This window comes from Delphinapterus leucas, chromosome 13 (genome assembly GCF_059928025.1).
Source record: "Delphinapterus leucas isolate spDelLeu-1000000601 "Yukka" chromosome 13, BTC_Dleu_Yukka2, whole genome shotgun sequence".
NCBI classification, from domain to species: Eukaryota; Metazoa; Chordata; class Mammalia; order Artiodactyla; family Monodontidae; genus Delphinapterus; species Delphinapterus leucas.
In genome coordinates, this window is record NC_143141.1 from 87,886,991 (window position 1) to 87,904,011 (window position 17,021).

The 17,021-nt window shown below is 48.8% G+C and overlaps 1 protein-coding gene across 3 annotated transcripts in view; it reads right to left on the reverse strand.

Annotated features, from left to right (window-relative positions):
• ASAP2 (ArfGAP with SH3 domain, ankyrin repeat and PH domain 2) overlaps window positions 1-17,021 on the reverse strand; it is a 156,782-nt gene that overhangs the window by 96,302 nt on the left and 43,459 nt on the right. For all 3 annotated transcript variants that reach the window (XM_022554178.2, XM_022554185.2, XM_022554181.2), the window contains exon 2: window positions 6,906-6,978. In XM_022554178.2, the coding sequence (XP_022409886.1) occupies window positions 6,906-6,978 (73 nt within the window). The remainder of the gene's footprint in view (window positions 1-6,905; window positions 6,979-17,021) is intronic.

Here is a 17,021-nt window from a genome sequence, read left to right on the forward strand (position 1 = left end):
GAACCACATCTGTCACTTTTTCATGTTACCTCAGTTACTCGTCACTAACAAGCCCATGAAATATTAATACTCTCCTTTTACATATGAGGAAACTGAGGCTCAGAAAGATAAACAACTTTCCCGGCGTCACAGACCTTCTGAGCGGCACCGCCAGCTTTGACTCCAGGGTTCCTGGATCTTAACACCCATGTGCTCTTTCTCCTAAACCACACCGCCTTTCAGAACAGGTCATGGACCTCAGGGCCTGTCATCTAACTGGGGGGCAAAGATCAACAGACATAAAAATATTTATAAAGAGCAAGATTTAAAGAGAGAGCAGAGTCTGCGTATTAGATACTCTTTCAGTTTTGGCTGAAAGAAAAATCAAAACTGATTCAACCTCGAAACTCACAATTCAGAGGGGGACTGTGTTCAGCAGAATGCTGTCCCCTCCCCGACAAAGATGTCCACTCCTCAGCCCTGCAGGCAGGGATACTGGGCCATCTGAGGTTGCAGATGGAATTCAAGTTGCTAATCAGCTCAACTGGAGATCGGAAGATTATCCTGGATCACTGGGTGGGCCCAATGTAATCACACGTCCTTAGATGTGGAAGAGGGAAGCAGAAGAGTCAGTGTCTGCTAGGGACTGAACTGTGTGTCATTCCCCTCCTCCCCCCAACCAAATTCATACGTTGAAGCCTTAACCCCCAGTATGATGGTATGTGGGGGGTGGGCCTTTGGGAGATAATGAAGTTTAGATGTGCTTAAGAGGGTAGGGCCCTCAAGATACGATTAGTGTCCAGAGCCCGCTCACTCTAGCATGCCTACGCTCTCCGTCTCTCTCTCTTTCTCCACCACGTGGGGACGCGGTGAGAAGGCGGCTCTCTGCAGGCCAGGGAGACAGCCTTCACCAGAACAAGAGCATGCCGGCACCCTAATCTCAGACTTGCAGCCTCCAGCACTGTGAGACAAATGTCTGTGGTTTAAGCCCCCCAGGCTGTGGTATTGTTACGGCAGCCCATGCAGACTAAGACAGCGTCAGAGTGACAGAGCGTGAGAAAGACTCCACCAGCCACTGCTGGCTTTGAAGATGGAAGGAGACTCCTAGCCGAGGAACTCAGGGGCTTCTAGAAGCTGGAAGGGGCAGGGAAACCTACTTGCTTCCAGGAAGGAAGCCAGCCAACACCTTGATTTCAGCCCAGTGAGGCCAGTTTGGACTTCTGACCTCCAGAGCTGTAGGTGAATCAGTGTCATCTGAAGGCGCTCCGTTTGTGGTAATCTGTTACAGCAGTCACAGAAAACTAATAATACCGAGAGTTAAAGGAGGCTGACACCGCGTCAAGTCTCAGCGTCACGTCTCAGCTCGATGGAGATAGCTGCGTGGGCCTTCAACAGGAGCCTGGGACAGGAGCGCGTGCGTACAGACCAGGAGCAGGGCCAGATGGAAGACTGTGTGAAAGACACACATACGGCTCTGACACGTTCGTGCAGCAGGGAGCCACCGGTCAGCCTGGAGCAGAGAGAGACCACGGAGGGCAGGGAATCGCTTAGAGATCAGCTGGGGCCAGCCCATGACCAGTCAGGACACTCGGCAGAAAAGTCCTGCTGGCACGTAAATTAAGGAACATGAGACAGGAAAATGTACACAGCAGTGTGAGGCATAAATACTAAATTATTTTCACTGACCTTTTAATAATGCATAAAACGAGCGTTCTTCCTATGCAAGCAGTCGCCTAAGGATGTTGAACACTCTAATGATGGAACCACTTCGGGGACTTCTCCTGGAACTAACGGCAGTCAGAGCCAGAAGGATGGTAGTTACAGCGCTCCTAACCGAGGTGGTCGCCAGCAGCTCAATCCCTTACTGAATATGCCTGGCTCATTTCCGACATCTAGCTCTAAAGAAGTTTAATCTATCCTTAAATTCCCCCACTAAATATATTCAAAAGAGTGTGCTACTAAAAGCAGTTCTAGAGAAGAGATCCAAAATGCTGTGAACGACGTCAGCAACTCGCAGGAGAAGGGACAGGGCTTCCTCAGGTGACTCTTTTGAAGGAGACAACACTTGCTCTGAAATAAAGACTTCAGGATCAGGATTCTGGCTTAAAAAAAAAAATTCAGAATTCACAGCCTTATAATAACTCAAACTTGGCATGATATAAAGATGGGTAAAAGAGGGCCCCTGCAAGGTCAGGCTGACGGTCAACCTGCTGTGTGTGGTACCTCAGAAAGGACACAGGCTGGTGTCCAAATGCCACGTTAAAATTCCAGAGCAAACGTTTCAACTTCCGAAGCCTCAGTGTCCTCCGATCAAGCAGCAGAATGCCATTTCAAGCAGACCAAAAAGCATGTGCAGAGGGAAGAGGACACGAAACGCGGCATGTTGGGGCAAAAGGCAAGTCGTATCAAAGAAGGGCGCAGAGGGCTTCCCTGGCGGCGCAGGGGCTGAGAATCTGCCTGCCAACGCAGGGGACACGGGTTCGAGCCCTGGTCTGGGAGGATCCCACATGCCGCGGAGCAACTGGGCCCGTGAGCCACAATTACTGAGCCTGCGCGTCTGGAGCCTGTGCTCCGCAACAAGAGAGGCCGTGATAATGAGAGGCCCGCGCACCGCGGTGAAGAGGGGCCCCCGCTCGCCGCAACTAGAGAAAGCTCTCGCACAGAAACGAAGACCCAACACAGCCGTTAAGTAAGTAAGTAAGTAAATAAATAAATAAATAAAAAAGAAGGGTACAGAGAGTTGGGAGGGACTCCGCACAGGTAGCCTGGGTCCAGGTGATGCAAGGAGCTGGGACCAAATCTGGTCTTCTGCCATGTTTACTAACCCGAGGCTCGCGGTGGGAGCGGTTAAGGGATGCGGTAGTAGTTTCACAGGCAAAGTAATTTGCAAAAGGTTAAGACCAATTCCCCCTCACAATTCGCTTTAGCATATTAAAGTCTTCGGCTAGTCCTGCAGGATGAAAAACCTGTTACCCGTGCTTTAGTCCAATTTCCCTAAAATTCCGGAGCCCACAGAGGCCTTCCCCATCTCTCCCAGGCTCTGGAACGTCACGAACATCAATGTGGACAAGAAACACTGCAGAGTTGTGAGCAGAGAAGCAACACCACTGAGTTGTGTTTTAGAAAATGACTCTGGGGCAGGTAAAGAAATGAGGTTTATGGCACACGCTCAGCAATATAGGTCAGAAATGCAGATTAGCCACGACTGGTGTTAAATTCGTAAAAGCCAGCTTCCTGACACCAAAGTGCTTACACCTTCCCCTTCTAATGTCTGTTTGCTGAAAACTTCCCATTCCGGGTGCCGGGCCAGCCTCGGGAGCCACTCAAGTCCTTCCTCCAGGCTGGCGGCAGTCACAGAACCAGCGTTTACATGTGACTGCATCTTATTTCTGAGCAGAACAACTTCTCAACATAGGGTTTTAAGATCACTTCTGAACCTGGTCAGAATATGAAACATCCCTTTTATACAAGCCTTAAATTATAAACTCAAAAAGCCCAAGTGAACACAACAAAAAAGAAATCTCTTAAGATCCTTTTTGAAATCTGCTATTTGTCAACAAAACTGAGCATCCATCTCTTGGTGGTTTCTTTTTTTAAATTTTATTTATTTATTTATTTTTGGCTGTCTTGGGTCTCCATTTCTGTGCGAGGGCTTTCTCTAGTTGCAGCGAGCGCGGGCCACTCTTCATCGCGGTGCGCGGGCCTCTCATTATCACGGCCTCTCTTGTTGCGGAGCACAAGCTCCAGACATGCAGGCTCAGTAGTTGTGGCTCACGGGCCTAGCTGCTCCGCAGCATGTGGGATCCTCCCAGACCAGGGCTCGAACCCGTGTCCCCTGCACTGGCAGGCAGATTCTCAACCACTGCGCCACCAGGGAAGCCCTCTTGGTGGTTTCTTGATGTCTTGAGGACAGCCTGTCAATGCCAGCACAGTGGGGGCCTCGCAGCAGGGTGGCCGCGTGGCCGCTGACCTCAGCCCTACCCGGCAGGAAGCTGAGCTCCAGAAGCATCCAGAGGACACCGGCAACCCTCTGCCCTCAGGTTCCACTTTGTAAACCGAGAACAAGTCTTTACAACGATTTGCTGTAAAGATGAGCATAAGGTACAGAAAGCCCAAGGTACGCAGGAAGTGTTCAAACACATGAAACAATCATTATTCTTCTTGTCCACCTCCTACTTTATCCAGGAAAAGAGCTTTTCCCGGGGGGTGACCGCCTTTTCGCATACTGCAACACCCATTTCAGCAAATCTCAGTGCTGTATTAAGCGGAGGGAGTTTTATACTCTTGCCTTTGATATTTACTTTTAAATAGAAAAAAAAAGTAATAAAAATTTCCCTACACATTTACTTCCAGTTAGGTGTTAGTCACTGAAAACTGACTCTATTTCCGTCTTTCATAAAATCAGTGGTTGTCAGGTAATCAGTTAATATCTATGTACTGGCAAGCTAAGCATGGTGGCGGTTTTTGTTTTTGTTTTGTCACTTGTTTTTAAAAAACTGTAGAGGATAAACAACAAGGTCCTACTGTATAGCACGGGGACTATATTCAATATCCTGTGATAAACCATAATGGAAAAGAATATGAAAAAGAATATATATATGTATAACTGAATCACTTTGCTGTACAGCAGAATTTAACACAACATTGTAAATCAACTATATTTCGATAAAATAAAAATTTAAAAAAACTGTAGAGGACTTCGAAGAACATCTAGATGGGGGTTTATCAACCTTGGCATTACTGACATTTGGGGCCAGATAATTCTTTGTTGGGGGCTGTCCTGTTCATCACAAGACCTTCAGCAGCATCCCTGGCCTCTAGCGCACACACACACACATGCACACATACACACACACTCTTCAGCTGTTAATAACCAAACTGGGACAAATCACCCTGGCTGAGAACCACTGATCCCCATTCTAACCTAAATGACTGGTTTTCAGACAAGGAAACCAGGGCTAAAAGACGCTAAGTAGGAAATACGTTAATATAAATGTCTCAAACATTACATGAAATTTCTAAAAATCTTATATGTTCTGGTATAATGTTATAAGTCATAATTCTAGTTATTACTTTAAAATGTATATCTCAGAAATAACTAAATTTCCTTGTCAATTGCATTATTATGAACTTTCATCAAATCTTTAACCATGGTCATTTTTAGTCTCTTGTCATTTACAGACAGTTCTGGGTGGACTCTGATGCTTTCGCAAAAATGTTCCTGTAAAAGGGTTTCACCTTCAAGGAGTTCATGGAAAAGACTCTGACGAGTACAGGTTTCTGGTAACTGGCTATAAGCATTTTCAGAACCCTAATGGAAAACTGATGAATTCATAAACGTGCTAACGAAAGATCAAGATGAAAAAAAATTAATTACACGGGACGGAGTGAACTGATGAGGAAGATTATAATTTTTGTGACTTTCTGTTTGAATTAAAAAAAAAAAAAATCCCACAAGGACCCAGAGGCAAAAAATATACAAATCAATTTTCACTGCAAAGTAAAGGAGCTGTTACAGTGGAGGATTCCTGGACTGAATGTCAATATTATGACATAGTGTGAGTGTGCTTTGTGTTTGGTAATTGCAGTCATTGTTGCTTCTGTTGTGGTCATCCATTTACAATGCTTGGTGTCAGTTTATTTATCTCTTGTAAAAATAAAATACAGTGTGTATGTGTGAAAAAAAAAAAGAATAGTTTTGGAGATTTTTGAAATCTATATGTATTTCTATACCTATATCTGTATCTATTCAAACACACAGCGTGTATCCTTTTGCTCAATGTTTTATCTGTGACATTCATCTATGTGGCTGCATATACTTACAGTTAATTCATTTTCATTCTACACAGTATTCCATTGCACAAGTATGACTTTTTAAATCCACTTAAAAAAAAAAAAGTAACTTCTAAGTAACTTCTTAGAAGTTACTTAGAAGTTACTTTAGTTGTGCTAAGTTATGCTACTTTAGTTACGCTAAGTAACTTCTTCCAGGGTATGACAGCCAGCACCACAAACTCCAGGTCCAGAAAGCTTTCACACTTAATTGGGAACTAGCTCAGTCAAGAACAAATTAAGTCCCTGCTCTTCTTTGCCTTCCCAAACTTATTTCACATTCATTTGGTACTTGTCATAAACAAATTAATATCTGTCTAATCATATTAACATCAATGTAATTGCCATATATAAAATACACAAATAGGGCTTCCCTGGTGGCGCAGTGGTTGAGAGTCCACTTGCCGATGCAGGGGACACGGGTTCGTGTCCCAGTCCGGGAAGATCCCACATGCCGCAGAGCGGCTGGGCCCGTGAGCCATGGCCGCTGAGCCTGCACGTCCGGAGCCTGTGCTCCACAACAGGAGAGGCCACAACAGTGAGAGGCCCGTGTACCGCTTAAAAAAAAAAAAAAGTAGCTTCTATCGTTAGTAACGTTTTGTGCAGGGAGCAAACCTGCCACACACGGTGCAGCCCGTCATCTTTGGGTCAGAAGTTGCAGTGTTTTTTGTTTTTAACCTATTTATATAAGTCTAGATCAAATATTACTTTGAGCAGTTGATCATGTTTTTATACTTATTAATTTTCCTCCCAGACAAGAAAGGCAAGAATTGGATAAGAGAGAAATGGAAAGGGCATCTGGCATAATTAACAGCACAAACCAAGTAACAGAGGCAGGAGTGAATCCACCGTTCTTAGCCAGCCTGGCAAAGCTGGTCCACGCAGGGCCATCACGCGAGACTCAGCTGCACTTCAGAGAACCGGAAGCACCTATGCTTCTAAAACTTACACATCCCAACTCACCTCTCTAATTTGTATGCCCAGGAAAAGAAGTTTGGTTGATTACTCATTAATGGTTGATTAACATTATGATATCAGGACTGCAAACACAAAATTTTCCACAAAGAAACCCCCAGGAAAGGATGCATACTCACCCAGCCCAGAGATGTTTATTGCTTTCACGGATTTCTTCATTTTGTAAAGAACCATCCGGTCCACGTCCAAAGCCTAAAATACAGAGAATGTATTCATTAAAACGTGTTTGAGCTTAGATCACAGCTTCAGAGAGCAGCTACAGGAGCGCCATGTGGAGGCCCCTCTGGGGTTGCCTCCGTGGGACCGGTGCTCAGTGTGGTGGGAATGAAGATGGAGCAGGTGGTCCCTAAAAGCCACCACCTTGTCACGTGCCTCATCCACCTGAAGCTCCCGAGCCGCCTCTGCCCTCACTGCCTGCTGGACACCAGCCTTCTGCGGTGAAGCGAGTTAACCTGGACCACCTCTGCTTCCACCAACCCTCAGTTCTCCCCGTGAACCAGCAAGCCCTGGGGGTGTGCCAGCCTGCCGGGGCCCGTCCCCCGCATAATCAAACAGACACACTTCCTAATGTTCTCCTCTAAAGGCACACACCTGTTCGCCACTGTATCCTCAGCACCCAGCAGAGAGCCTGGCAGAGAACAGGACTCAAAACAGCTCAGAAAATGACCATGAGACTAGCAAGACTGGCAGGACTCCAATCCAGACAACGGTTGTCCCTGCTGAGCCCAGAAACAAGGGGCAGCCACTGAAAGCTTCTTACTCTTAGCAGGCGGGAGGTGAAGGTCATGCAGGCCGCAGTGAGAACAACGGGGCAGGCAGGAAGTGGATTCAGGGAAAGGCTGCCCAAAGGTGAGGGCCCGGTAGGGACCCACAGACAGAAGCTCAACGCAGGGCAGCAGACATGCTGGAAAAGTCAGGGAGTGGCCTTCGAGATCGACTCTGCCACTCTCAACCAAGTTTTAGTACTCCAGCTGCCGGCCCTCCCACAGATGACAGAGTAATCTTCTGTCCACAGGGGTCTGGCTCAGTTGCGCTGAGAGAAATGGGAACTGGGGGTAGTCAGATGCCTCAGTGTGGAAGGCCGACGGCAGAGGAAATGCCCTTTACCACACAGCTGAACTCTGACGAATTCCCTCCCATGTTACACTGTGGGGCACACCCCTCCCTGATCACTCACTGCAGGAAGCCTTGTAAAAATGCCACCAGATGGAAACTGTACCCTTGTCATTAAAGGCACGCACTGTTTCCTGAACTCAGGAAAGGGAAGATGAACAGTAACTGTTGGTTTTCTTTTTTTTTTTTTTTTTTAATTTATTTTATTTTTGCTGTGTTGGGTCTTCGTTTCTGTGCGAGGGCTTTCTCTAGTTGTGGCAAGCGGGGGCCACTCTTCACCGCGGTGCGCGGGCCTCTCACTATCGCGGCCTCTCTTGTTATGGAGCACAGGCTCCAGACGCGCAGGCTCAGTAGTTGTGGCTCACGGGCCTAGTTGCTCCGCGGCATGTGGGATCCTCCCAGACCAGGGCTCGAACCCGTGTCCCCTGCATTGGCGGGCAGATTCTCAACCACTGCGCCACCAGGGAAGCCCTAACTGTTGGTTTTCTAGTCTATTATGAGGAGCTTAGAAGTACAGGTGAGGTGGGCGGTAGAGGTGATTTTTAATTAAAATTACAAGAGGGAAAAGGAATTACCTCGCCACTCAAAAACACACCCCTCATTACAGTATGTATTTACAGATAATTAAGGTTGAACTTGGTCAGGAGAAGTTAAAATGATTAAGACTGAATGCTGGAAAAAGTCTCTGTCAATTATATATAAAAACAGCATGGGAATTTTAGAACAAAAATAATAAAACTCTAGAGTCTCAAGGAACCAAAAGTTTCTACCAATCAGGCTGAGACTTCCAACCAGATCATGCACTCACCCACACCCTGCCCTCTGCAAAATCTACCTAAACTTAGGAGAAGGAAAAATAGCTGCAACTGTAACCAGAAAGCTTAGGAGAAGGAAAAAAAAGCTGCAACTACAACCAGAATTTGTGTGTAAAAACTATAAACAAGCAAAAATCTAATAGACAATACGGCCCTAAGTAGGAACTGCGCAAAAGCCTAAGTCTGGCCAAAAACCTCATTAATTCTGAGGACCTAGACCACAGCTGACCTTTAGTTTACAAAGCAAATTTCAGGGAGTCAATTCATCCCATAAACAAGACTGTAGGGATGTGTCAAAGATATTTCAGAGGAAAATAAACAACTGTCTTCAACCACTTTAAAAGCATCTCTTTTGATCCCCTAAACTGTTATATTAATAGCCACGGCTCTTATTTATTCATGGAAGCAGCTCTCCTCCAAGTCCACGGCTGGTCTGGGATCCTGTGCAGCGTGGGAAAGGATGGCCTGCCTGGGAGGACGCTCACACTTTTCCTTTTCAGACCCGTGCTGTCCAGGATGGTAGCCACTGGCCACAGAGGAATATTTAGAGTAAAATTTAGAGTAAAATTAAAATGTAATAAAATTTATTAGCCAGCTCCTCAGTCTGGCTACCTTTCTCAAGAGCTCCAGCCACGTCCCATGTACTGTTTCTAAGCACACCCCGCTTCATGCTTCTCCTCTGTACCTGCATCCCTCTGTGTGCCATCCCCCAGGGCTACCCCGTAAAGCACTGGTAGCACCTAGGGGGTCCGTTCCCTCTTCCCTCCATGCGACACGCCTGTCTCCCTTCGGAGGGCTGCCTCAGTCTTTGTTCCCAGGGCCCTACAGGGACCTACATCTGGCACGGAGGCACCTACGTCCTGATGCTGGCCCATGGGGCCAAAACTGCAGTCTGTCTGAGATGAATCTTGAGCTTCCAGAGTCCACAAGCCACTTCTGTCCCTCGGTCTGTTTTCATGCAGCCATGCACTAAGGATCTGTACAGATGAGTATTTCCAATCCATGTGATGATGGGGTGATGGAGAATACTAACTCTGAACAACCAATTAAGAGAAAGGTTCGTACATCAACTATACTTCAAATAAACAAATAAATAATGAAAAAAGAGAGAGAAATGTTATCCCCCCAGAAAGAATTCCACTCTTCTATGGACCTAGAGTCTGTCACATAGAGTGAAGTAAGTCAGAAAGAGAAAAACAAACACCGTATGCTAACACATATATATGGAATCTAAAAAAAGAAGAAAATGGTTCTGAAGAACCTAGGGGCAGGACAGGAATAAAGATGCAGACGTAGAGAATGGACTTGAGGACACGGGGAGGGGGAAGGGTAAGCTGGGACTAAGTGAGAGAGTAACATTGACATCTATACACTACCAAATGTAAAATAGATAGCTAGTGGGAAGCAGCTGCATAGCGCAGGGAGATCAGCTCTGTGCTTTGCGACCACCTAGAGGGGAGGGAGGGGATATGGGGATATACGTATGCATATGGCTGATTCACTATGTTTTACAGCAGAAACTACCACAATATTGTAAAGCAAGTATACTCCAATAAAGATATTAAAAAAAAATTCCACTCTTCTTAGTAGACCTGCATTACCAAAAAGATTATACTCCATTACTATCATTATTATATTTTAATTTTCATTAAAAAAATTTGTGGAAATTTCTTTTCTCTCTTATTATGTAAGGATGTATATAATTTTGCCTCAATTTTGCCTCTAGGCCTGAAAATCCTAAATATTTTAGGCCCACAAAGCCTAAAATATTTACTATCAGGCCCTTTGCAGACAAAGTCTGCTGACCCCTGACCTGAGGATCCACACAAACGTTCCTCCTGCACCGTCAGCCGGCCCTGCTGCTCCTGCCCTGGACTAGAGGCGACAACACAGGGCCGGCTTGGTCCCTAGCACCCTAAGGTCACAATTTGAGCCAGCAAGGGTGGGGAGGGCCTGGCTTATTCTTGGAACCCAGAGATTCTGCCCTGGAGGGGACAAGAGGACAGCTGACCACAGGCCTCCCCATTTGGGCCATGACCCATGCCTGTCCCATCTCCTCTCCCCTCGTTCCTTTCATGAAAGGCCAAATGGAGAAGAAATGACAGAAAACCAAATAACAAAACAAAACAATGCCCAGACCTGTGCCCCAAGGACAGCTTTGCCAAGAAAGTCATACAGATATTTAGATGGTGGCTTTGCCTCAGCGCACATTTGACTTAACTTTTGAAGTAACAGAGAATGGTAACGACAGTGTCAAATATTTCCAGACCACTTTTGGGAAGCACAGAAATGCAATGTGGCCTGCAGGCTCGGTTTAAAGTGAGGGCAATAATGGACCAACCTCCTCCTGGGAATAAAGCAGAGGCCCAGAGAACAGCAGGTGTCACGAAGAATTAAGATCAAATAAATAGCCAAGCTAGATCACAGCTGTGCGAAACGTGTGCCTAAGGACAAACACGGACACACTTTGGTATTACCTAATAATATTGAAGTTACTCATAGTATGTGAATGTTTGCACCGAAAGATACATACAACGATGTTCATGACACGCTTCCAAGTAGCTGAAAACTGGACAAACCCAAATGCCTGTCAACGGGAAAATAGGTGAACTGTTGTGTATTCACATAACAGAACGTTACACAGCAATGGACATGAACAATCTTTACCCACCCAGAACACAAATGAAACTTCACAAAAATATTAAAGATGCAAGTTGCAAAAGTAAACGTGCACTATAATACCATAAAGTTGTTTTAAAAAAACAGACGAAATTATGGGACTTCCCTGGTGGCGCAGTGGTTAAGAATCTGCCTGCCAATGCAGGGGACAAGGGTTCCATCCCTGGTCCGGGAAGATCCCACATGCCGCAGAGCAATTAAGCCCGCGAGTCATAACTACTGAAGCCCACGCACCTAGAGCCCGTGCTCCGCAACAGGAGAAGCCACCACAATGAGGAGCCCGCGCACCTCAATGAAGAGTAGGCCCCGCTCGCCACAGCTAGAGAAAGCCTGCGCGCAGCAACGGAGACCCAATGCAGCCATAAATAAATTAATTTTAAAAAATAAAAATAGACAAAATTAGATTATGTTTAAGGATGTAGATGTTGCTGAGAAAAAATGGGAAAGAGCCCCGAATGCCTAACCTAGGAGAATAACCACACAAACTATAGGGCACTCCTACGATTCAAGTCCAGACAGTTGTTAGGATCACCGATGCCCACTGGGTCACACTACGTGAAAACGTGGAGTGCAGAAAGAACGCAGACTATGTACAAATGCCCATGTTAACAAAGGAGAGCCCTGAGGTAAGTAAAGTTGAAGAACCAAGTACCCACGGGCAACCCACGGACCCTCTCCCTGGAGAGGTCAGCCCCCAACACAGCCCCCGCTAGATCACTAAAGTAGAGAAACGTTTCCTACGTTTCCTACAGATGATGTGAATGCCAGCTTTATAAAAATGCTTCACGTCCTGATTTTTACTAGGGGGGAAAGCTACTGGGAGATCTGGGGGAGCTGAAAAGGGAAAGGCAAATTTTGGCAGAACAGCTACAACCCACCAGAAGCAAAGAAAGGCACCCCCAGTCTCCCCGGCCCTGGTGCCCTGTTCCCGGGGAGACGAAGGGCAGGGGGAGGGCCTGGCCTGGGTCCCCCGACCCTCCCATAGTGCTCTGCTCCCTGGGGCTGACAAGAGAGCTTGGATGCAAGCAGGAAACGGGTGATCTCGGGAAACTAATCACAAACAGAATGGACCTTATCCCAGAAGGTGCTAACACACCCCTGGCAGGAAGTGGGAGGGAGGCGGTGCGGGCGCTGCGCCAGATGCGGCACCGCAGGCCTGGTGATGCAGAAGAGGCTGGGAAGGCGACCTTCAGCTGAGAGCGAGGCCAGCCTTCCACATCTGCCCCAGTCCCAGAGGACAACGTAATCACAAGCCAGGCTGATTTCCCCAGGAAACGAGGCTCAAGCCACATGAACTCCACTTTGGTAACATAAACAGGGGAGAGAAGGCTGGAGATGGCCGTTTTCTTTCCAAGCCCCACACGCAGACGACGAGAGCGAAGTGAGACTTCCGCCAACCACATCCACTCTGTGGGCAATGTCCCTACCCTCACCCCATCTAGCACACTGAGCGCCACCATTCCCACTGGGCCCTCGACGGGGGCCTTCCTGAGGTCAACTGGCTGCCACATTTGTGTCTTATATATTCTTTCAAAAAGTGCATCTCGTAACTGACCAGAGACTTTAAGCAACGCATGCGTTGAAAATGGGAAAACCCATCATTCCATTCAATCTCCTAATCCCCTCCTAACACCCACGTCTCTAAGTCCACGATGTCACCTACAGGAAGACACCAGAAAGAAAAGAACCCAACAGAATGGGATCTTAGTTCTGGCCCCTCAGTGCTGTCCTGTTGGAGAATAGTGCAGAAGTTAGAAATCACTGGCTTTAGAATTGGACAGCCAGGCTCCACTTACTAGCAGCACAGTCTCAGAAAACTACTTCATCTCCCTGACTCGGTTTCTTCACCTGTAAGTTGGGAATAATAATATCTGCCTCCTAGGATAAGGTCATCAACATATACAGGGTCTGGCATATTGCAGGCACTCAATAATCAGTAGCGTTGTCAGTGTCTTCCGGTTCTCAGAGGGTCTAAAACTATACCACACTTATGACCAAGTAAGGTAGCTGGCTCGGAAACACCATCACCCCAGTACTGTCCGAATCAATAGGATAAATATTTTCAGGTCTGATAATGGTTATGATAACAAGCGGAAATAACTCAGAAAAAAACACTTTTGTAGCTCTTGCCAGCCTTTCACTTCCACAGGCATCCGTTTCCTTCCATCACTTTAAATTCTCCAAAACTTTTCCTGGTGTGTTTCTGACTCTAAATGGGTATCACGACAAAGGCAGGGCCACATGACTAGTGGTAGCATAGGGTGCTCTGGGCCATATCAGCTTTAACATTTAGGGAGAGGAGTGTGGAATCCCAGGTCTGAAGTGCAAGGGGGTGGTGGGCACCTGGTATCAGTCTGTCCCCGCCCCGCACAGACCCCCAGGCATCAGGAACCCCACTCACAAAGCAAGGCCTCTAGGCGGGCTGGCCGCTCTCACACCTGCAGGGACCACACCAAGCTCTGCCCACCCTCTGCTCACAAAGGGCCGCACTCTTAAGTTGGACAACGCCTGAAGCTCTACAGGTGTATCCAGGGAATGAACAGCCACAGTGTTACTCAGATAAGGTCATCAGCATTTGAGAGAAACACCTTTTAGTTCCAAAAACAGCAGGAGATGGGAGTCTAAAAAGGCATCTGCAGTCCCAAGTATCATACATCAATTTAAATTCCACAAAGCACTTTAACATCGTTCATTATCTTGGGCAACATTTACAACATCCTGTGAAATCATCAGTTCCCCTAATTTAAAGTAGAAGAAACGGACTCAGAGTTTAAGTGACTTGCCCAAGGTCATTTATTTGGCTTTGAACTAAAGAAAGGCTAGGAGAGCTCCCGCAAACTAAGGGGCAAGCTTCCCGAACTGTGCCCCCACCCCGTTTGCTAACAGCCTGGCTTCCAGAGGCCGGAGGGGCGCCAGGGAGCTCAGTGGGCTTCTGCAGCTGCCTTCCCTAACGTTCGGGAAAATCATCCCCCTTACACACGACTCCCTGTGCTTCCTTTAAGCCCCTTTCCACTAAGCTCATCCAGGTGCACGGGCACACCTGCCCAGACTACCTGTGTAACCAGCCTGGGGCTTCAGAATCTTCCCAGGGGCCGAGGGCGTGGGTAATGCATGAAGGCGGTGGCGGATCTGCCACCATCTGCATTCCCCAGGGTTACACAATCTACTCCTGAGCTCTTCAAGAGGAAGATTAGATAAGACATGGCTAGCCTGCCATGTGTTGATCTTCCACTTCTTGGTTCCTGCTTCCCATCCCAAAGACCTGGAGCCCTGCCCTGCGATGGAGTGGAAAGTAGGGAGGAGGGAAACCCAGAATGAGGAAGGGAGACCAGAGGAAAGAAGGAGCCAGCAGGCTTGTTGAGGCCCCAAAGCTGCCTGCCACACACAGAGCCACCCTCTAAACACAGCAGAGGGAGGTTTCTGAAAGAAGGAGGTGAAAATGCAAATAAGGCCAACGTGCTACCTGGATCCCGCGGTGCCCCTCCTGCTTTACCCCCAGAGTCTCGGTGCCTGTCCTCCATCCACACGCCCCGCCGATCCCCAAGGCTGCACGTCTAGGAACTAACCTTTTATTTTTCTGCAGTTCAAGTAGTGCAGGAATGGGGGGAGAGAAAGATAAACTGGGGAGGCCAGGCGCGCATCTTCCTGCCCCAGACCACGCACCCTGCACCCCACTTCATCCTCGTGAGCCCGGCTTATTGTGAGAGCACCGCTGGAGTAGAGAGCGTGGCTGAGCACACAGAGCTGGGCTTTAATTCCCGCATCTCCACACACGAATGACTCCATCCCTGGGCCTCAGCTTCCACATCCCTAGAATGGGGCGACAACGTCTACTCGATATGGCGACTGTGAAGATTACACCACACGGGTGAGCACTGCCCAGCAGTTGGAGAGCATCCGCGTCGACCTGAGGACCCTTCCCCTCCCACCAACCCGGCAGCTGGCACAGCACTGCACAGCAGGCAGCAGCGCGGCTGGTCGCTGACTGGCACAGACCCACGGCTGCCGCTGGACCTGGCGGCTACCCTGGAGCGGCCTGCTCCAGCTCTCCTGCGGCCGCGCCCTGTCCACATACGGTGAGAACAACAGGGGCCAAGGGGGCGCACCTACTGGGAGCCCACGCCAGCCCCCAGACCGCACTGCGGATACCCAGCCCCCCAGGACCCTGCATCCACAGCCTTGGTCTCAGTGGGCTTCTTCCCCGGGGTGCCCCACCCTAGACTCAAAGGGTGGCCATCTGCGGGAAGAGATGGACAGAGCTTGGACGTACACTAGACACACATGCTGGGAGCGAAGCTGGAGGTGCCCAGAGGTGCGAAAGCATCAAGCCTGCCCTGAGCCCTGGCGTTGTACATGGGGCTCCTGGCACCAGGGAGCCTAGAGTGGTCTACACCAGGCGCCCACCGCTCCCGTGCCCTGCAGAACCGGGCCCCACACTCCTGCTCCGTTTAACCCAGGCCGCGCAGAATGCTTCAGGGGTGCGAGAGCCAAGAAGATGGTCTGGGGAAGCTCGGCATCGGCACCCACAGCCTGGAGCATGGCAGGGCCGCTTCACACGCCGGGCATCAGAAGAGCTCATTCAAAGAAACGAATCCTCCGCTAAACACAGGCACAGAAGACTGCTTCCACGGGGTCGGACGGCCGGGCATCCACAAACTGCGCCCAGCGGGGAGCAAAGCGGGGACCAGAGAAGAGGAGCCGCTGGGAAGCAGGAGAGAAGGTGCGGAGTTGAAGCCGTGGCGTGGACAGAAATGGGGGACTGGCCAGGTAAGGGAAGCGAGACAGGGTGACATTCCAGAGGAGCGAGCAGCCTGGCAGGAAGAGCAGGCCACAGGGCCAGGCAAGGCGGCAGGATGAGGCTGGACATGGGGGCGGGGAGGGGGCGGGGAGGGCAGGTCCCTGTCACTGAGGGGCAGCGGGGGAGGGCGGGACGGGCAGCCAAAGGCAAGAGTAGCTCTCAGCTGGCTGACGCGGCTTCTGAGGGTCATTAAAGGCTGTCTATTTTCAGCATCTGGGGATGTGAGTATTTCTCCCCAAGGAAGGGCTCTTGACCATTCGTTTTATTCTCTTTGCTCTCCATCCAAAGAAAAGAAAACTCTAAACCCCAGTAACAGAACAAGAGGGAGAGCAAGGGGCTGGTTCCCTCTGCCTAGGGGAGAGGCCCCCTCCGGCCCGCACCGGGGGGCCACACGGCAGACCCCGCCCCTCTGACAGGACACGTGCCCGCTGCATGCTGCAATCCCCAGGGAACTCCTAATGCGGAGTCCTGAAAACAGACACTGCATGCAGTGGTGCAGTGTCTCACAGCAGACATGGTTTCTGCGTTTCTCAGACCAGAATGCTATCTGCTTTAAAGCTAATACGCAAAGTATTTACTATCTTTCAAAAAAAGCAGAGATACAAATGTACTGTTTCTTAAGAAACCTGAGGAAGCTCCAAGAGTACACAGATGTTCTGCTGGTCGAAGCCACGCAGCCCAGGCATCTGGGAAGGTCTCCATTTATCACAGTGACTGGAATGATGGATTGTGCAAAACAAGGGGTGAGCATGGTGGCCGGCAAAAGGCACCATCCAAGCTCTGTCACCTACTCATACTGTAGCCTTAGACGAGTCACCTCTCCTCCGAGG